This window comes from Rana temporaria, chromosome 6, assembly GCF_905171775.1.
Source record: "Rana temporaria chromosome 6, aRanTem1.1, whole genome shotgun sequence".
NCBI classification, from domain to species: Eukaryota; Metazoa; Chordata; class Amphibia; order Anura; family Ranidae; genus Rana; species Rana temporaria.
The window spans coordinates 205,228,478-205,250,756 of NC_053494.1; the positions used below are offsets into that span (position 1 = coordinate 205,228,478).

Below are 22,279 nucleotides of genomic sequence, written 5' to 3' on the forward strand. Positions count from 1 at the left end.
GAGAAAAATGTAAATACAAAACCTGAAAACATGTAGAGAAATAAAAAAAAAAAAGTATATACAAAACCTGTAGAGAAGAAAATATATGTAGGGGGGGGGGGGGGGAATACAAAGCATGTAGAGGAAAATAAAAATACAAAGCATGTAGAGAAATTTTTATATACAAAACATAAAAACAAATAGAGAAAAAATAAAATACAAACCATGTAGAAGGGGGGGGGGGGGGGGGGGGGAACATGTAGAGAGAATGTTTAATGCAAAACATGTGGAGAAATAAACAAATTAAAAAAAAAAAAAATCTGTAGAGGAAAAAAAAATATATAAAACTTTAGAGAAGAAAATATATGTAGAGGGAAAAAAATACAAAGCATGTAGAGAAAAATAAAAATACAAAGCATGTAGAGAAAATTTAAAATGCAAAGCATTTAGAGAAAAATAAAAATACAAAGCATGTTGAGAAAAAAAAATACAAAGCATGTAGAGGAAAAATAAAAATACAAAGCATGAAAACAAATGGAGAAACAATAAAATACAAACCATGTAGAAGAAAAAAAAATTTAGAGAAAATTTTTAATACAAAACATGTGGAGGAAAAAAAAAATACAAAACCTGTAGAGAAGAAAATATATGTAGAGGGGAAAAAATACAAAGCATATAGAAAAAAATAAAAATACAAAGCATGTAGAGAAATTCTTAAATACAAAACATAAAAACAAATGGAGAAAAAATAAAATACAAACAATGTAGAAGGGGGGAAAAAAAATGTAGAGAAAAATTTAAATACAAAACATGTGGAGGAAAAAAAATCTGTAGAGAAAAATGTAAATACAAAACCTGAAAACATGTAGAGAAAAAAAAATACAAAACCTGTAGAGAAGAAAATATATGTAGAGGGGGGGAAAAAAAATAAAAATACAAAGCATGTAGAAGGGGGAAAAAAAACATGTAGAGAAATAAAATGCAAAACACGTAAAGAAAAATACAAAACCTGAAAACATGTAGAGGAAAAAAAATATATAATATACATCTACAAAACCTGTAGAGAACAAAAATACAAAACCCGTAGAGAAGAAAATATATGTAGCAAATACAAAGCATGTAGAGAAAATGTTAAATACAAAACATGAAAACAAATGGAGAAAAAATAAAATACAAACCATGTAGAAGGGGGAAAAAAATGTAGAGAAAATTTTTAAATGCAAAACATGTGGAGAAAAAAAAATCTGTAGAGAAAAAAAAAATACATAACCTGTAGAGAAGAAAATATATGTAGAGGGGAAAAAAATACAAAGCATGTAGAGAAGAAAAATACAAAGCATGTAGAGAATTTTTTAAATACAAAACATGTAGAAGGGGGGGGGGGGGGGACATGTAGAGAAAAATGTAAATGCAAAACATGAAAACATGTGGAGAAATAAACAAATAAAATAAAAAATTACAAAATCTGTAGAGAAAAAAATAAATACAAAACATGTACTGTAGAAAAAAAAAAACGACAAAACAAATAGAGAGAAACAATTACAAAAACACGTAGAAGAAACATAAAATGCAAAACATGTATAAAAAAAAAATAATAATAATAAAAAAATAATTGGCCAGACTGTCTTTTTTCTGTATGGAAGAGCCCTGGGGCCATCATAAAAAAAAAAAATACTAAATTCTGAGATTAAAAAGACAGAATTCTGAGATTAAAAAGACAGAATTCTGTGTTTCAAAGTCAGAATTCTGAGATTAAATCTCAGAATTCTGTGTTTCAAAGTCAGAATTCTGAGATTAAATCTCAGAATTCTGAGATTAAATGTCAGAATTCTGAGATTAAATGTCAGAATTCTGAGTTTCAAAGTCAGAATTCTGAGATTAAATGTCAGAATTCTGAGATTAAATGTCAGAATTCTGAGATTAAATGTCAGAATTCTGAGATTAAATGTCAGAATTCTGAGTTTCAAAGTCAGAATTCTGAGATTAAATGTCAGAATTCTGAGTTTCAAAGTCAGAATTCTGAGTTTCAAAGTCAGAATTCTGAGTTTCAAAGTCAGAATTCTGAGATTAAATGTCAGAATTCTGAGATTAAATGTCAGAATTCTGAGATTTAAAGTCAGAATTCTGAGTTTCAAAGTCAGAATTCTATTTTAGTTACAGCATACAGTATGGGGAAGCAGGCAGTGCTGGGCTCTCTGGTTCCTCTACTGTATTAATAGTTCCTCAGTTTGCTGTCATCTGCTCTAACATAAAGAGGGATGCTGAAAACGAGTGTATTGTCTGTCTGTGTGTGTGTGTGTGGGGGGGGGGGGGGTGATGACACAGCTTCCATAGATAACAGAACACAATGCACCCCAACTTTGTGGAAACATTGCACTGTTGCCCCAACAAGAGGGAATTGTGAGCACAATGTGTGTCTTTGTTCAGAACGGCTTGATCATAGCAATTACATGTCTGGACTAATTCTTACAGAAAATGGACCCCATATTACACATAAAAATCAACACAGGTATATAACTTGAGAATTAGCTCAATGCATAGAGTGACAGACTTGTGATTGATATTTTGTGGGTTCGAATCCAGGAAAGAGCACAATTTGTTTTTAAGTTATATGTATATATACATATTATTTTATACATTGCTCTTAGATTAAAATAGAGATGTCCCAATACCAATATTAGTAAATCAATATATTGAAAATGTATATGTCTTCAAAAAATTAAGCTCTGAGCTGGATTCGAACCCAAAACTTAGAAACACAGAAGTCTATTACTCTAACCACTGAGCTATAACCCAAGTCATAAATCTCTACTGTTTTTATAGGTTTAATATGGGGTTCATTCTCTGTAAGAATTAGTCCAGACATGTAATTGCTATGATTAAGCCGTTCTGACCATAGACACACATTGTCCTTCTGCCTTCTAGCCGTTCACAATTCTCTCATGTTGGGGCCACATTGCAATGTTTTCCACAAAGTTGGGGTGCATTGTGCTCTGTTATCTATGGAAGCTGTGTCACCAACCCCACCCACTCACACACAGAATACACTCGTTTTCAGCATCCCTCTTTATGTTAGAGCAGATGACAGCAAATGGAGGAACCAGAGAGCCCAGCACTGCCTGCTTCCCCATACTGTATGCTGTAACTAAGATAGATTTACAGATCAATATCTAGAGCACAAAACTTGTATGTCTGCAGAATCATGGTCTATGGGTGTTAATACATTATTGCTAAATGCTCCTAAAATCCTCCTAATAGAGACTACTATATTTAGAAACTCAGAATTCTGAGATTTAAAGTCAGAATTCTGAGATTAAATGTCAGAATTCTGACTTTGAAACTCAGAATTCTGACTTTTAATCTCAGAATTCTGACTTTTAATCTCAGAATTCTGACTTTTAATCTCAGAATTCTGACTTTTAATCTCAGAATTCTGACTTTTAATCTCAGAATTCTGACTTTGAAACTCAGAATTCTGACTTTTAATCTCAGAATTCTGACTTTTAATCTCAGAATTCTGACTTTTAAACTCAGAATTCTGACTTTGAAACTCAGAATTCTGACATTTAATCTCAGAATTCTGACTTTGAAACTCAGAATTCTGACTTTTAATCTCAGAATTCTGACTTTGAAACTCAGAATTCTGACTTTGAAACTCAGAATTCTGACTTTGAAACTCAGAATTCTGACTTTTAATCTCAGAATTCTGACTTTGAAACTCAGAATTCTGACTTTTAATCTCAGAATTCTGACTTTGAAACTCAGAATTCTGACATTTAATCTCAGAATTCTGACATTTAATCTCAGAATTCTGACATTTAATCTCAGAATTCTGACTTTAAATCTCAGAATTCTGAGTTTCTAAATATAGTAGTCTCTATTAGGGGGATTTTAGGAGCATTTAGCAATAATGTATTAACACCCATAGACCATGATTCTGCAGACATACAAGTTTTGTGCTCTAGATATTGATCTGTAAATCTATCTTAGTTACAGCATACAGTATGGGGAAGCAGGCAGTGCTGGGCTCTCTGGTTCCTCCATTTGCTGTCATCTGCTCTAACATAAAGAGGGATGCTGAAAACGAGTGTATTCTGTGTGTGAGTGGGTGGGGTTGGTGACACAGCTTCCATAGATAACAGAGCACAATGCACCCCAACTTTGTGGAAAACATTGCAATGTGGCCCCAACATGAGAGAATTGTGAACGGCTAGAAGGCAGAAGGACAATGTGTGTCTATGGTCAGAACGGCTTAATCATAGCAATTACATGTCTGGACTAATTCTTACAGAGAATGAACCCCATATTAAACCTATAAAAACAGTAGAGATTTATGACTTGGGTTATAGCTCAGTGGTTAGAGTAATAGACTTCTGTGTTTCTGTGTTTTGGGTTCGAATCCAGCTCAGAGCTTAATTTTTTGAAGACATATACATTTTCAATATATTGATTTACTAATATTGGTATTGGGACATCTCTATTTTAATCTAAGAGCAATGTATAAAATAATATGTATATATACATATAACTTAAAAACAAATTGTGCTCTTTCCTGGATTCGAACCCACAAAATATCAATCACAAGTCTGTCACTCTATGCATTGAGCTAATTCTCAAGTTATATACCTGTGTTGATTTTTATGTGTAATATGGGGTCCATTTTCTGTAAGAATTAGTCCAGACATGTAATTGCTATGATCAAGCCGTTCTGAACAAAGACACACATTGTGCTCACAATTCCCTCTTGTTGGGGCAACAGTGCAATGTTTCCACAAAGTTGGGGTGCATTGTGTTCTGTTATCTATGGAAGCTGTCTCACCCCCCCCCCCCCCCCCCACACACACACACACAGACAGACAATACACTCGTTTTCAGCATCCCTCTTTATGTTAGAGCAGATGACAGCAAACTGAGGAACTATTAATACAGTAGAGGAACCAGAGAGCCCAGCACTGCCTGCTTCCCCATACTGTATGCTGTAACTAAAATAGAATTCTGACTTTGAAACTCAGAATTATGACATTTAATCTCAGAATTCTGACTTTAAATCTCAGAATTCTGACATTTAATCTCAGAATTCTGACATTTAATCTCAGAATTCTGACTTTGAAACTCAGAATTCTGACTTTGAAACTCAGAATTCTGACATTTAATCTCAGAATTCTGACTTTGAAACTCAGAATTCTGACATTTAATCTCAGAATTCTGACATTTAATCTCAGAATTCTGACTTTGAAACTCAGAATTCTGACATTTAATCTCAGAATTCTGACATTTAATCTCAGAATTCTGACATTTAATCTCAGAATTCTGACATTTAATCTCAGAATTCTGACTTTGAAACACAGAATTCTGAGATTTAATCTCAGAATTCTGACTTTGAAACACAGAATTCTGTCTTTTTAATCTCAGAATTCTGACTTTGAAACTCAGAATTTAGTATTTTTTTTTTTTATGATGGCCCCAGGGCTCTTCCATATTTCTGTTATCAATTTTCCATGTCAGTTTTAATAACATTCAATTATACAGTAATTGTGTAAGTGAGGCACAGGGGAAGGTGAGTTTAGGGTGAAGGTCCACTTTAGCTTCATAAGAATTTTTTTTTCACTGCCCGCATGCTGAGCACGATATCAGCCCGGGTGACTTTCACCAGTAGACGTAGCTTGGAGAACGGTCATCTAAGATCCGCTATGAGATTGGAAAGAAATCCTGGACTGCCGCACTCCGTTAAAACTACGTCTTTATTGGATAAAATCAAATCAAAACATGATCCAAAAACAGTGCAGTCAAAAATAGAAAGGGAACACTAGGACAAAAAAATGGCTAAGATGTTTCACATGGTGAGATGCTATGAAGATCTGCTATGAGATGGGACTTATCCTTTGTGCTCTGTGTCCATCTTTCCTCTTGCGGAGAACTTGCCCTTTGCTCCGGGGCTGAAGTCCTTCTTGTGAAGTGTGGATATGGACTTTATTCCTGGGTGACTGAAGACCAGCCTGAGAGATAAGACGAGAGGCACAAACTCCTTCTTCTATGTTTGATCCTCTGAGATTTAAAGTAGACGTTTCAGCAATATACAACCGACGCTCCAAGTGCTCCCTTTATTATATATTCACATCTGATGTTTCATTAAAAAAAAAAATGCCAAAAACACTTTTATAATTTTTTTTCTCGGCAGTCATGTGACCATGTGATGGTCCTTTTCTCTTCCACTGACAGGCAGAGATTTGCACGTTGGCTGACACTTACATGCTAGAAGGACGCTGATAACAAGCATGCGCAGTAGAGGGAATCTGAACATGTTGGCAGCGGGCATAACACTGTGCATGCGCACTAGAGGGAGCCGATGCACATCCTGGGGCCTATGACACAATAACTGCGCATGTGCACTGCAGGGAGCTGCAGACACAATAACTGCACATGTGCACTGGAGGGACACGCATCCCTGAGCCTCTGACACAATGGCTGCACCTGTGCACTAGAAGGAGCATTCAGTTGCGCTAATTGCACTTGTGCACTGGAGGGAGTACACACATCTCGAAGCCTGTGACACAATAACTGCGCATGTGCACCAGAGCGAACTGCCAGTCACACAAATTGCGCATGTGCACTAGAGGGAGCTGCCAGTCACACTAATTACACATGTGCACTAGAGGGAGTCCACACACACATCTCAGAGCCTATGACACAATAAAGGAGCTTGTTCACTAGAGGGAGCTGCCAGTCGCACTAATTGCGCATGTGCACCAGAGCGAGCTGTCAGTTACACAAATTGCGCATGTGCACCAGAGCGAGCTGCCAGTTACACAAATTGCGCATGTGCACCAGAGCGAGCTGCCAGTTACACAAATTGCGCATGTGCACTAGAGGGGCTGCCAGTCACACTAATTGCGCATGCACAAAAGAGGGAGCTGCCAGTCGTTATAATTGTGCATTTGCACTAGAGGGGCTGCCACTCACACTAATTGCGCATGTGCACCAGAGCGAACTGCTAGTCACATGAATTGCGCATGTGCACTAGAGGGAGCTGCCAGTCACACGAATTGCGCATGTGCACTAGAGGGAGCTGCCAGTCACATGAATTGCGCATGTGCACCAGAGCGAACTGCCAGTTACACGAATTGTGCATGTGCACTAGAGGGAGCTGACAGTCACACTAATTGTGCATGTGCACTAGGTCGAGCTGTCAGTCGTGCTAATTGCGCATGTGCACTAGAGGGGCTGCCAGTCACACTAATTGCGCATGTGCACTAGAGGGCCTGCCAGTCACACAAATAGTGCATCTTATTTGAGCTACAGTAGCTCTTCTATTGGATCAGACTACACAGGCCAGTCTTCGCTCCTCACGGACATCAGTGAGTCATGACCACCCATGGCCCTGTCTCTGGTTTTCCTTCCTTGGACCTCTTTTGGTCGGTCCTGACCCCTGCAGACCGGGAACATCCCACAAGAGCCATCGTTTTCAAATTGCGCTGACCCAGAGTCTTCTAGACATTACAATTTCAACTTTGTCAAAGCCACTCAAATCCTTAGGCTTCCCCTGTTTTTTCTGCTTTCAGCATATTGACTTCAGGTACAAGGTCACACTTGCTTGTTCCTCTTGGTGGTTAACTACCAGATGGTCTGATGGTTACTCACTAAGGGGAACAAACACGTCTGAGTATGTTATAGGGCTGGAGTGAGGAGAGTTTGTACAAAACAATGCTGGTGGAATTACCCCGAGGGGAACAAGTCGTTGTCCCCTCAATCGTTTGTCTTGGCCCCCAAAAAATCCCCAAAGCAGCCCCCTGTAACAAGAGGCATTACACTTCTCTCTCTGATGTTCTGTTTCTCTCTGGGCGTGTTCACCACATAACTCTTCCGGGAGTGTTTCCATACCGCTTTCCCCACCACATGCTGTTTGTTTCATCTCCTTCTATACCGTGTCCTGCAATAATATTGGGCCAGAAGCAGTGGCGTCGGGAGGGGGGCTGGGGGGGCTGGAGCCCTGAATGGGTCCCCGAAAAGCCAAGGGTCTCAGGCATGCACCCTTCTATTGTTGGCCCCGAGTGCCGCCGCAGAGTGGGGACTGATCTGATCCTGAGCGTCGCCGAGTGCGGCTGAGTGACATTGCAGGTCCCTCCTTCTGGAGCCTGCAGCGTCTATGATGGAGGTCCCACTGGTCTAATGCTCCAGGAGGTGGGAATTACAATGCGACCGCCACGCCACGCCACATCACTGTGAGATCCCCGTTTGGGAGGGTGGCTCTCCTCTCCTCCTCCTGGCTGCCTGCTGTGATGATGATGGGCATGCCGCACACTGCACACCGCGGCTGAGCTGAGCTGCTGCAGGACACATGGAGTCTGTCTCCTGGTCAGGTAGATCAGTGTATGTATGTCAGGTAGGTCAGTGTATGTATGTGACTACCATCAGTGTATGTATGTCAGGTAGGTCAGTGTATGTATATCAGTGTATGTATGTCAGGTAGGTCAGTGTATGTAGGTCAGTGTATGTATGTCAGGTAGGTCAGTGTATGTATGTCACTACCGTCAGTGTATGTATGTCACTACCGTCAGTGTATGTATGTCACTACCGTCAGTGTATGTATGTCAGGTAGGTCAGTGTGTCTGGTAGGTGAGTTTAGTGGTCAGCATTGATGGGAAATGGTAAGCCAGGCAGCAACCATCAAGTGTGCTTACCCCCCCCCCCCCCCGCCACACAACCCAGTCAAAAAAACATGCGCCACTACGCATACATGTGAAGATGCTGCGGTCATTGCTAACCCTGTGCAGCTCTGATAACAATAATAATAATCATCTATAAAACTCATTGTCTTCCTCCCCAGTGGTTGAGGAGTGTAAGAATCGTCTTCTTCAGGCCGGATTCCAGGAGCTGAAGGAAGCTGAACACTGGGAGATCAAACCCAACCACAAGGTACGATCACTGCCCCAGAGCCTGGGAACATCGGGCACATTGGTGGCATCTATTTACTCTCTCCAATCTTCTTTTTTAGTACTTTATAACCCGCAATTACTCCACTGTGGTGGCCTTCGCTGTGGGTGGGCATTACCAGCATGGCAATGGATTTTCCATCATCGGAGCCCACACGGACAGCCCGTGCCTGAGGGTAAGAGGACCTCTCCTAGTCAGCGTTCTCCTGTGTTATCTCCATGTGTTTTCGGGCATCCCATAAATCTTCTTTCTGGCTTTTCCTGGGTGCAGGTAAAACGCAGGTCTACTCGTGGACAGGGTGGCTACCTTCAGGTTGGGGTTGAGTGCTACGGTGGAGGAATCTGGAGCACCTGGTTTGACCGGGATCTGACGGTGGCAGGGAGAGTGATCGTTAAGGTGAGAGCGAGTCTGACTGTATTCTATCGCCGGTACAAACTGTGCCCTAGATTTGTGCCTCCTATTTGTATCTACAGTATGATTAAGCAGCCTTAGGGCAGGACTACAGGACACCTCTTTCTTTCTTCTTTGTTTGATCTCTTCTTCTCTTCTTTTTCTTTCTCTTCTCTTGTTACTTCTCTTCTCCTTTTCCTTATCTTTCCTTCTCTTCTCATCTTACTTCTCTTCTTTTCTCGTCTTCCTTCCTTCCCTCTTCTCTTCTTCTTCTCTTCTCTTCTCTTCTCGTCTTCCTTCCCTCTTCCCTTCTCTTCTCTTCTCGTCTTCCTTCCCTCTTCTCTTCTCGTCTTCCTTCCCTCTTCTCTTCTCGTCTTCCTTCCCTCTTCTCTTCTCGTCTTCCTTCCCTCTTCTCTTCTCTTCTCGTCTTCCTTCCTTCCCTCTTCTCTTCTCGTCTTCCTTCCCTCTTCTTCTCTTCTCGTCTTTCTTCTCTTCTCGTCTTCCTTCCTTCCCTCTTCCTTCTCTCTTCTCGTCTCGTCTCGTCTCGTCTTTTCTTTTCTTCTCGTCTTTTCTTCTCGTCGTCTCTTCTCGTCTCTCGTCTCTTCTCGTCTCTCGTCTCTTCTCGTCTTTCTTCTCTTCTCGTCTTTCTTCTCTTCTCGTCTTTCTTCTCTTCTCGTCTTTCTTCTCTTCTCGTCTTTCTTCTCTCTCTTCTCGTCTTTCTTCTCTCTCTTCTCGTCTTTCTTCTCTCTCTTCTCGTCTTTCTTCTCTCTCTTCTCGTCTTTCTTCTCTCTCTTCTCGTCTTTCTTCTCTCTCTTCTCGTCTTTCTTCTCTCTCTTCTCGTCTTTCTTCTCGTCTTTCTTCTCTCTCTTCTCGTCTTTCTTCTCTCTCTTCTCGTCTTTCTTCTCTTTCTTCTCGTCTTTCTTCTCTTTCTTCTCGTCTTTCTTCTCTTCTCGTCCATCCTTCTCTTCTCACTTCTCTTCTCGTCCATCCTTCTCTTCTCACTTCTCTTCTCGTCATCCTTCTCTTCTCACTTCTCTACTCGTCATCCTTCTCTTCTCACTTCTCTACTCGTCATCCTTCTCTTCTCATCTTCCTTCTCTGCTCGTCTTTCGTTGTGGTTTCATTGATCCAGCTTGGATGGATGGATATATGCCATACCTTAGGGATCCTCTTGGCAGCTGCTGTAGGCACAACTGCTACAGTGATTGCTGCTAGATTCTGGGTCCTGTGTCGAGTGGCTGTCTTGCTGCTTACTGGACTCACTACACAACATTGTAGCAAAGTGTAATTTCTTCAGTGTTGTCACATGATAAGATGGAAGAAAATATTTACAAAAAATGTGAGGGGTGTACTTACTTTTGTGAGATACTGTACCGTATTTATTGGGATATAGTGCGCTCCCGCGTATAGCGTGCACCCCTAAACTTGGCCAAAAATTCCTGTGGAAAAAAGGATTTTGTACTTACAGTATTGGTGTCTTGCTCGGCGGCCTTGTCGGGTCCGGCGTCCGTCTGCGGCTTCGGGTGTCCTCTTTGTCGGGTCCGGTGTCCTTCTGCGGCGTCGTCCTCGCTCGTTTCCCGCTTTCCCGCGCCGAGTTTGAATACTGCGCCGGCATATACCGAGCGCAGTACACTCGGGCAGGCTCAGCTACTGTCGCGCTCACGTCCTGTACGTCCAGGACGTGAGCACGAGAGGAGCCGAGACTGCCCGACTATACACGAGTGTACTGCGCTCGGTATATGTCGGCGCAGTATTCAAACTCAGCGCGGGTATTGGCGTATATCGCGCACCCACGATTTTGCCCTGATTTTCAGGGCAAAAAAGTGCGCGGTATACGCCGATAAATACGGTAATATGTGGGGGGGGGGGACCATTGGGCCCCTTACAGGTGTAATGCAAAAAAAAAAATAGGAGGGTGGCCGGCCGGGCCTGTAAGGGGCCCTGGGGATCATTGGGTCCCTTACAGGTGTAATGCAAAAAAATAAAAAATGAATACATAAATAACGGGAGGGGGGCCAGCCGGGCCTGTAAGGGTGTAATGCAAAAAAAAAAAAGGGGGGGGGAGGGTGCCAGCTGGGCCGCTGGGGACCATCGGGCCCCTTACAGGTGTCATGCCTGTACCCCCCTGATGGCGGCCCTGTCAGTATTACAGAACAAGTCCAGCTGAGTCTAGCCACTACTAGCTATTACTACAGAATGCTGTCGGAGACTTGAGCCCCTTTCACATTGAGGCGTTTTTCATGCGGTACCGCGCTAAAAATAGCGCTGCTATACCGCATGAAAAAAACTGCCCTGTAGTGTTCAATGTGAAAGCCCGAAGGCTTTCACACTGAAGCGGTGCGCTAGCAGGAGCGCTCCAAATGTCCTGCTAGCGGCATCTTTACCGCGGTATAGGAGCAGTGTGTTCACCGCTCCTATACCGCGCCTTCCCATTGAAATCAATGGGAAAGCGCGGTATTAACCCTTTTTGGCCGCTAGCGAGGGTTAAAACCTCACCGCTAGCGCCCGAATATCGCGGTAAATACGACTGTATAGCCGCGCTACAAATAGCGCAGCTATACCGTCACCGCGGCTCCACGCCTCAGTGTGAAAGAGGTCTAAGGACACACTGCAAGAAATGGGTCAGAGACTGGGTACTTGGTATGGCTGGAGATGGAATGCATACTGCACTGTAATCTGGGCCACTTTACAAACCAACACCACCATTACGGACTGTTGGGGTCCAAAGGCCACCCAACAAGCACCAAAGGGCTGGAGGTTGGCAACCCATCTTGGTTGCCATGTGCACAGTGTATTCAAACATGTATCTGTATGGTCAATAGGACAGAGCAAATGAATAAGGAATTGTGTGATCTCTGGGTGTCTCATATTGCTTTTTTTGGTCACTACTGACCATAGTTGGTCACTGTAAAAAACACTAACTGACACTGACTAACTGTATCTTTTTCACCTCTTGTGTCTTTCTCAGGAAGGGCACCGGCTGCAGCACCGCCTGGTTTTTGTGGAGCGCCCAATCCTGCGTATCCCTCACCTGGCAATCCACCTGCAGAGGAACATTAATGAAAGTTTTGGACCCAACACGGAGCAGCACCTGTGAGTAAAGTTGGAGCCTCTGCAGATTCCACATTCCACTTGTAGATGCGTGAGAGTCATCATTTCAACATTTACTGTTGCAGGCTTCCGATCCTGGCTTCCTCCATACAAGAAAGTCTGGAAAAGGAATCGGTGGATTCTGGGTCATCCTGCCACTCCTCTGGAGGGACCCAGAACCAGGTGAGGCTGCCCACCTGTTCTATAGCATATTTGTGTATCTGTCACCTGTAGATGGGCAAGTTTAGACATTAACTTTATTAACTTGCCAACTGTCCCGGATTTGCTGGGACAGACAGGGCCGCCATCAGGGATTATGGGGCCCCTTACACAGCTTCAGGCATGGCCCCCTGGAGCAGAGGGGGGGGGGGGGTGCTGTGCCGCCTCAAATTGAGAAGCGGGGAGCTGCCGCGAATTGAGAAGTGGGGGGGGCGGGGGGTAGCGTGAATTGAGAAGCGGGGGGTGCCACAAATTGGGGGGGGGGGGGGGGGGGGGTTGTCCTGGGGACCTCTGGGCTTCTTACAAAAATATATATATATATATATATATATATATATATATATATATATATATATATATATATATATATATATATATATATATATAATTATGATAATTATGATAAAAAAAGGGAGGGGGTAGCCCTCTGGGGCTCTGAGGAAATTAAATTAAAAAAAAAATGTTTTATATATATTTTTTTATAAAAATAAAAGGGGGGGGTTGCCATCCGGGGCCCTGGGGACCTCTGGGCCCTTTATTAAAAAACAAAAAAAATGTAAAAAATATATATACCGTATTTATCGGCGTATACCGTGCACTTTTTTGCCCTGAAAATCAGGGCAAAATCGTGGGTGCACTATATACGCCGATACCCGCTTTCCCGCGCCGAGTTTGAATACTGCGCCGGCATATACCGAGCGCAGTACACTCGTGTATAGTCGGCCAGTCTCGGCTACTCCCGCGCTCACGTCCTGGAAGTACAGGACGTGAGCGCGACAGTAGCCGAGCCTGCCCGAGTGTACTGCGCTCGGTATATGCCGGCACAGTATTCAAACTCGGCGCGGGAAAGCGGGAAACGAGCGAGGAGGACGCCGCAGAAGGATGCCAGTCCCGACGAAGAGGACACCCGAAGCCGCAGACGGACGTCGGACCCGACGAGGCCGCCGCGCAAGACACCAAAACTGTAAGTACAAAATCCTTTTTTCCACAGGAATTTCTGGCCAACTTTAGGGTTGCGCGCTATACGCGGGAGCGCGCTATACCCCAATAAATACGGTACATACTTTTTTTTTATTTTATAAAAAAAAAAAAAAAAAAAAAGGGGTTGCCATCCGGGCCCCTTACAGGTATACTGCCTGTACCCCCCCCCCCGATGGCGGCCCTGGGGACAGTCATGCTTTTTTACTAAACTGTCCTGATATGGTTGTGTCCCGGAACATATTCTGTGCCCTCCTGAACCCAGTATTGTGCCCTCAAAACACCCACCCACTGTACTTTGTGTACACTGTGCCCTTTGTGTTGACGAGTCTTTGATCTATGGAATGCTTTCCTTTTGTAAAATCGATTTTATTGAAAGTACTAATGAATATATGTTTAATTCTATCAACTATTTATACTTTATTTCTTGAAAGTAGGTGTGTAAATTGGGACAAGCTGGTAGGGGCCCCAGTGCATTATGTTGCCCAGGAGCCCATGATGCTATTAAGACGGCCCTGAAAGTTGCTGGTCCTGCATTGTACATGATGATGTCAGAGCTGCAACTGGCAGAAAGAACAGTCTTCAGGGGATTAGTTATACCTGCCAGGACCAAGTAATTCAGCTTAAAGGGGTTGTAAATGTACAATTTTTTTTTTTTTTTTCCTAAATATCTTCCTTTACCTCAGTGCAGTCCTCCTTCACTTACCTCATCCTTCCATTTTGCTTTTAAATGTCCTTATTTCTTCTGAGAAATCCTCACTTCCTGTTCTTCTGTCTGTAACTCCACACAGTAATGCAAGGCTTTCTCCCTGGTGTGGAGTGTTGTGCTCGCCCCCTCCTTTTGGGACTACATTCCTGCGGTGTTCACAGCGTCTCTCTGCAGGGATGTAGTCCCAAGGGAGGGGGCGAGCATGCTGACTAACCCCCAGACAGAACGGCTCAGATGATGGGGGCAAGCTTACTGAGGAGGAACAGGAAGTGAGAAATTCGGACAAAGAAAAAAAACGTGTAGATGGGAAATTGAAGGAAAAGGTAAGTGAACCAACAATGCACTGGCTTAAAGGAAACCATTTAGAAAAAAAAATTAACCTTTACAACCCCTTTAGGTAATGTGTATGAATCCTGTTTGGAGAATAATGATATGATTTGGTGTCACTCTGACCCAAGTATTGTGAGATGGGATGAGATGAGATGTCCCCCCTGCATAAGAACATGTTTTAGTTTAATCTTCTCCACTTTGTACAAAACAACATTTTTTAAAACTTGTAGCTTTACATACACTTACATTAGGATATTTTATCCTCCCGGTAACGTTCTTTGTAAAAAAATGTTTTTGTTTTGTTTCCTGAATAAGGTGGAGCGCCATCACTCTCTGCTGCTCAGTTTGCTCTGTGAAAGGCTTGGGGTGAAACCTGAACAAATCCTGGAAATGGAGCTGTGCCTGGTGGACACCCAACCCGCGGTAAGTCCCCCTCACCGGATTGGATGAAATGAAGCTGGACGCTGCACCACATTGACTTTACTACACCGTATGTCCCAATACTGTACTACACTACACCGTATGTCCAATACTGTACTACACTGCCTACACTACACCGTATGTCCAATACTGTACTACACTACACCGTATCTCCATTGCTGTACTACACTGTATGTCCAATACTGTATCACATTACACTGTATGTCCCAATACTGTACTACACTGACTACACTGTATGTCCAATACTGTATCACATTACACTGTATGTCCAATACTGTACTACACTACACCGTATGTCCAATACTGTACTATACTACTTCATATGTCCAATACTGTACTACACTACACCGTATGTCCAATACTGTACTACACTACACCGTATGTCCAATACTGTACTACACTACACCGTATGTCCAATACTGTACTACACTACACCGTATGTCCAATACTGTACTACACTACACTGTATGTCCAATACTGTACTACATTACACTGTATGCCCAATACTGTACTACACTACACCGTATGTCCAATACTGTACTACACCGTATGTCCAATACTGTACTACACCGTATGTCCAATACCAGTGGCGGCTGGTGAAGTTTTAGGATGGGGGGGCGCAAGACTCCGCCCTTCATTTTTGACCCCTCCCACTTACCATAAGCCCCACCCCTAACATACTCCACCCACACCATCCCCTGTATTCCACCCATAGTGTCAGGAGTATACAGCCCTAGCATCACAGGACAGTGTATACAGCCCTAGCATCACAGGACAGAGTATACAGCGCTAGCATCACAGGACAGAGTATACAGCCCTAGCATCACAGGACAGAGTATACAGCTCTAGCATCACAGGACAGAGTATACAGCGCTAGCATCACAGGACAGAGTATACAGCTCTAGCATCACAGGACAGAGTATACAGCTCTAGCATCACAGGACAGAGTATACAGCTCTAGCATCACAGGACAGAGTATACAGCTCTAGCATCACAGGACAGAGTATACAGCCCTAGCATCACAGGACAGAGTATACAGCCCTAGCATCACAGGACAGAGTATACAGCGCTAGCATCACAGGACAGAGTATACAGCGCTAGCATCACAGGACAGAGTATACAGCGCTAGCATCACAGGACAGAGTATACAGCTCTAGCATCACAGGACAGAGTATACAGCTCTAGCATCACAGGACAGAGTATACAGCTCAGCCTCACAGATCAGGGTATGAAGGTATACATCATCTGTCCTGTATACAGCTAGCTATATACACCAACCTTCCTTCCTGTATATAGAGACCTTCCGACATAATCACTGACTGCAGATATACATCATCTGTCCTGTATACAGCTATGTATACAGTAACAGGACATGCTGTGAGGTTAATTGGATCCTGTCTAAATTGGCCCCAGTATGTGTATGAATGTGTGTTAGGGACCTTAGGTTGTAAGCTCCTTGAGGGTAGTGACTAATGTGACTGTACAATGTATATGTAAATCGGTGCGTAAATTGACGGCGCTATAGAAGTACCTGAAATAAAATAAATACAATAATAATGATGTATATCTGCAGTCAGTGATGATGGAGGATGGTCTCTATATACAGATGGGTGTATATAGCTGTATATATTACAGGACAGATGTACTCACAATTTGTGACTATTATGTAGTGTAACATAGTCAGCACATGGCATGGCAGAAATCCCCAAAATCATGTATTGCAAAGCAGCCAACGAGACATGATGTGGCACACTCACTGACACTGTCTGACACCCTGATGCTCCAGTCATTGTATAATACACCCGTCATCGTCATCCCCATATTATACACCCATCATTATCATCATCATACTCCTCATCATTGTATAATACACCCGTCATCGTCATCCCCATATTATACACCCATCATTATCATCATCATCATACTCCTCATCATTGTATAATACACCCATCATCATCATCCCCATATTATACACCCATCATTATCATCATCATACTCCTCATCATTGTATAATACACCCGTCATCGTCATCCCCATATTATACACCCATCATTATCATCATCATCATACTCCTTATCATTGTATAATACACCCGTCATCGTCATCCCCATATTATACACCCATCATTATCATCATACTCCTCATCATTGTATAATACACCCGTCATCGTCATCCCCATATTATACACCCATCATTATCATCATCATACTCCTCATCATTGTATAATACACCCGTCATCATCATCCTCATCCTTGTAATACACCCAGGTTTAACAAACAGTTGAATTCTAAAATAGTGGATGCTTCTAATCTAGAAGCATGGAGCACCAGCCCTGGTTTTATGAGATGATCCTTCTCCTTTAGCCTGGGTTCACACTGATTGTAATGCGGGAACCAGTGCGATTTCAGCGTTGGTTCCCGCATCGCATCTCTCCTGCTGGCAGTTCACACTGCCCTCTGCGAACAGCTGCGGGTGTCATTACAATGTAAATGGCACCCCCAGATCGGTTCACAGATCGCAGTGTGAACTGTGAACTCACACAGAAATCGCATCGCATAGGTGAGAACACCCATGCGATCCAATTTCAGTGTGGGGGGAAAATAAGTCCCTGCACTTTTTTTTCCCCTGCGAATCTAATGCGAGTTCAGCCAAACAACTGTATGGCTGAACTCACATCTCACTGACAGTGCATGCGATTCGCACCGCTGTGCGGGTGCAAATCACATGCCATGTCTTAGATTGCAGTAGTCTGAACCTGGGCTCATACCCTACCTCCAGTAGGTAATCAGAGAAACCAACAAAACAAATGCAGGTAAGTAAAGAGTTAACCTCTGTCCTCAAGTTGAATAAACAGTGAGATAGCAGCAGTCTGAGGGTAACCTGTCACAGTGGAAGAACGTTATCTCCTGCAATATATAAGGCTGAGCCTAGTGTGCAGTGAGTGAGCTGTTATCAGGAGTCAGTGAAACATTTACTTCCCCCCCTCCCCCTTGTCCTGACCCTCGGAGTACTGTACCTTCTCTGTTTTCAGTGTGCACTGCTGGCTGTCACATGGAGATGGATGGAGGAAGGAGGCAGGCAGTGTGTGAGCCTAATACTTCAAATGCAGCCAGTGTACATCCACATAGGAGCAGAAAGGAAAAAATAAATAGTCCCTCCAACTACAGTCTTCCTGACTTCACTAGAACAGAAAGTGAAAGTAAGACGGCTGCTGGGGGGGGAAGCACCTCCCAAGTCCTACAGTGATTGCTAATGGTCAGACACACAGACAGGCAGAAGTCTGACCAATGAGAGTGCTGGGGCTATTAGCTCTGCGCCTCGAATCAACACAAAACCCTGCAAATGCAGCGTCTCGCCTGCAATCACGGGATTGCAGTGACATGAACGCTCCCATAGTTCACAGTGACCAGCGCCCTAGCAGAGTAAACTTCAAGAACTTAAAAAAAAAAAAAAAAAATTTAAAGGGACCTTTTTTTTTTTTTTTTTTCATTTTTTTTTTTTTTTTTCATTTTTTTTTTTTGCAGCCTTGGGGGGGTGGGGGGCGGCGCCCAGGCGCCCCCTATGGACGGGCCGCCACTGTCCAATACTGTACTACACTGACTACACCGTATGTCCAATACTGTACTACACTACACTGTATGTCCCAATACTGTACTACACTGACTTAACATTAATATATTAGTATGAGTAGATAGATACATTAAGTTATATAACACCATAATATGTAAAATAATTTCAATTATAGTAGCTATAGATACAAAATAGCAAACACCATGTTGGGCACTAATGTAACATCATTGAGGGATTTTTGTCACTATTTATTTGTATGTTGCATCTTGTTAATATGTAAATGTCTCGATGGTCTGCAGTCCCCCCTATGTTAGCCACTTTGTGAGATGTGGGTGTCTATACATGGGTACAGTTATGCACATCACTATTGATACAGTGCTATAACTGTATTTCCCTTTGCACGCAACCCCATCCAATTTTCTGTGGAGTTAGGCTAAAAGCACTCACCTGGAAAATTAATGTGTTTTTAATGTTACTTTTCCACCCTCCAACCACTAGAGGGTGGACATCGAGGTAATTTCCCTTCAGGATCTCACTATCATGGAGTTTAAGGGTCCTTTGCACCCTCCACCACTAGAGGGCAGACATCGAGGTCCATCTTCCATGGTAAAATGCTACCATAGAGTCGCAGTGACGTCACAGTCCCTATACTGCAGAGCTTGGAGCAGTTAGTCTCCGCTCTGCGTATAGGGAGACGATTCACCGACACAGTGCGCGGCGCGCGGTACATCGCGATTGCGGCGCGCGCAGTACGGCGCACGCACGCGCGCCGCGAACAGTACGGCGCGCGCGCGCGCGCATCAATTGCTGGAACGCACTGCTGTCCTATATGGCTGGCGTGCGTTCCAGCAGACTCACGTGGAGCATGTACATTGATCCAGTGGAGATAAGCACAAAGGGACAGTCAGGTAAGTCCCTATCGTTCCTCCACACAGGGGTAAAGCATATGAGCACTCCTTCCTCCACACACTCGGCCTGTAATTTAGTAACTAACTAAACAAATAAATATGCACTGTTAGCTAAAGATGGGAGCCAGTATACATTTGCAATGATAGTTCCAAAAAACACAATATATACTGTATTACTGCTCTGAGACCACCCTCATTTAAGGGACTGGTACTCTGAGGATATAGAGGTGTGGTCCTTGAAAAAAACGCCCCCCTCCTACCTGGGAGGATTACACCCTGACATGAACCTATCAACATAGGTCTGCCTGCCCACTTATGTGGGCGTGTATTTCTGTGCATATGAGTGTGTGTGTGTATATATAGCCCCATAATCACCACGGCGAGGGAGCACTGCAGACCACGTTAGCTCTGAGGAAAGGGGTACGCCCCCGAAACGCGTCAGCTTTTACATCTACCGATTGGTTCAAACGATTATTCGTGTTCCACTGACGGTGCTGGACATCTGCTGTACTCACTTTTAAAGCCTGTTTTTAACTCCAATTTTGTGAGTATAACCATTGATTTTATTATTGGAATAAATATTTTTTATCAGTATCACACGAGGTCGGTGCGCCCTCCGCTCTCTTTCTTCTCTTTTATAGTTTCATGAATATCCACGATTCTGAGGAGGGCTGCAAGACTCTAGATGATAACTTTTAATTGAACCGCACCACCCCATAGCACTCCCTACAAAATATCAGAGCGCAGGAGACTTGTTCTTGTATATTACACCGTATGTCCAACACTGTACTACACTACACCGTATGTCCAATACTACACTACACCGTATGTCCAATACTACACTACACCGTATGTCCAATACTACACTACACCGTATGTCCAATACTGTACTACATTACACTGTATGTCCCAATACTGTACTACACTGACTACACTGTATGTCCAATACTGTACTACACTATACTGTACTACACTACACCGTATGTCCAATACTACACTACACCGTATGTCCAATACTGTACTACATTACACTGTATGTCCCAATACTGTACTACACTGACTACACTGTATGTCCAATACTGTACTACACTATACTGTACTACACTACACCGTATGTCCAATACTGTACTACACTATACTGTACTACACTACACCGTATGTCCAATACTGTACTACACTGTATGTCCAATACTGTATCACATTATACTGTATTTCCAATACTGTACTACACTGACTACACTACACTGTATGTCCAACTGTACTACACTACACCGTATGTCCAACTGTACTACACTACACCGTATGTCCAATGCTTTACTACGCTACACTGTATCTACATTGCTGTACTACACTGTCTACACTACACTGTATGTCCAATACTGTATCACATTACACTGTATGTCCAATACTGTATCACATTACACTGTATGTCCAATACTGGACTATACTGTACTACACTGACTACACTACACCGTATGTCCAATGCTTTACTACACTGTATCTCCATTGCTGTACTGCACTGTCTACACTACACTGTATCTCCAATACTGTACTACACCGTATCTCCAATGCTGTACTACGCTCACTACACTGTATGTCCTACTGTACTACACCGTATGTTCAATCCTGTACTACACTGACTACACTACACAGTATGTCCAATACTGTACAAAACATTGGGGGAGATTTACTAAAACTAAAAGCTGATCCTGCAAACTGGAGGCCCAAGCAACCGGCCGGCAAAGTCCGCCTGCTGGCCGAAGACCGGAACAAAGCCGATGCTTCGTTCGGGTCTCGGGTCTCGGATCTATAACCAGGAAGCAATGTCATGACATCACTTCCTGGATTACTGCCATCATAAAGGCGCCATTTTTAAAAAATAAAGTATTCAAAAACGCGGATCTTGACATTTTGAATACTTTAAAGTGCAGAGGAGGGGTTTGGGGGTCTTATAGACCACTGATTCCTCCATAAACGAGTACCTGTCACTGCCTATTGCTGTCACAAGGGATGTTTACATTCCTTGTGACAGCAATAACAGTGATGAAAAACAAAAAATTGACACTGTCAATAATAATAATAATAATAATAATAATAATAATAATAATAATAATAATAATATATTTTTTTTTTTTTTATGTACAAAATATTGGATATCAGCATGAGATGGGGCCGAAACATTGGGTTATATTGGTTGATCCCTAATATATAAATGTGTGTGTGTGTGTGTGTGATAGATATATATATAAATTATATTTTGTGGCGTCTTAAGGGGATGGAGAACCTTCCACTATCCTAAGTTGAACACTGCAAGTGCATCAGCTGATTCATAATGAAAAGGTCACTCCTATTCAGATTTAGTCTGTAGACAAACTGCTATTTCCTCAGTGTAACAAAGTGTACATTAATCACCCAGGGGTCATCGTTGTTGTTTTTTTGTTTTTTTTTCTCAACAAAACTGGCGTTGCTCTTTTAAATGGTTGCCATTCTGGGCTCATTCACACTTGTGTACTGTAGCAACGTGCACCCAACCACAGAGCAGATGTATGTTGCAGTGCTATTCATTGTTCAAAAGAGTACAATGGACCGCAATACGTGTTTTTCATCCATTTTGGTGCGGTGCCACATCGCACGTTAATGAGCAGGGCGGTCTTCATAGCATCATGGGCCCCTGGGCAAAGTAATACTCTGGAGCCCCTACAATGATGACAGTGCAGGTAAACAGACATCAAGT

General features: G+C 42.9%; 1 protein-coding gene across 2 annotated transcripts in view; it reads left to right on the plus strand.

Moving 5' to 3' along the window:
* Positions 1-22,279, plus strand: part of LOC120944188 (aspartyl aminopeptidase) — a 67,566-nt gene that overhangs the window by 17,494 nt on the left and 27,793 nt on the right. For both annotated transcript variants that reach the window (XM_040358132.1, XM_040358133.1), the window contains exons 3-8: positions 8,804-8,892; positions 8,972-9,085; positions 9,181-9,306; positions 12,269-12,393; positions 12,477-12,573; positions 14,942-15,049. In XM_040358132.1, coding sequence (XP_040214066.1) covers positions 8,804-8,892; positions 8,972-9,085; positions 9,181-9,306; positions 12,269-12,393; positions 12,477-12,573; positions 14,942-15,049 — 659 coding nt within the window. The remainder of the gene's footprint in view (positions 1-8,803; positions 8,893-8,971; positions 9,086-9,180; positions 9,307-12,268; positions 12,394-12,476; positions 12,574-14,941; positions 15,050-22,279) is intronic.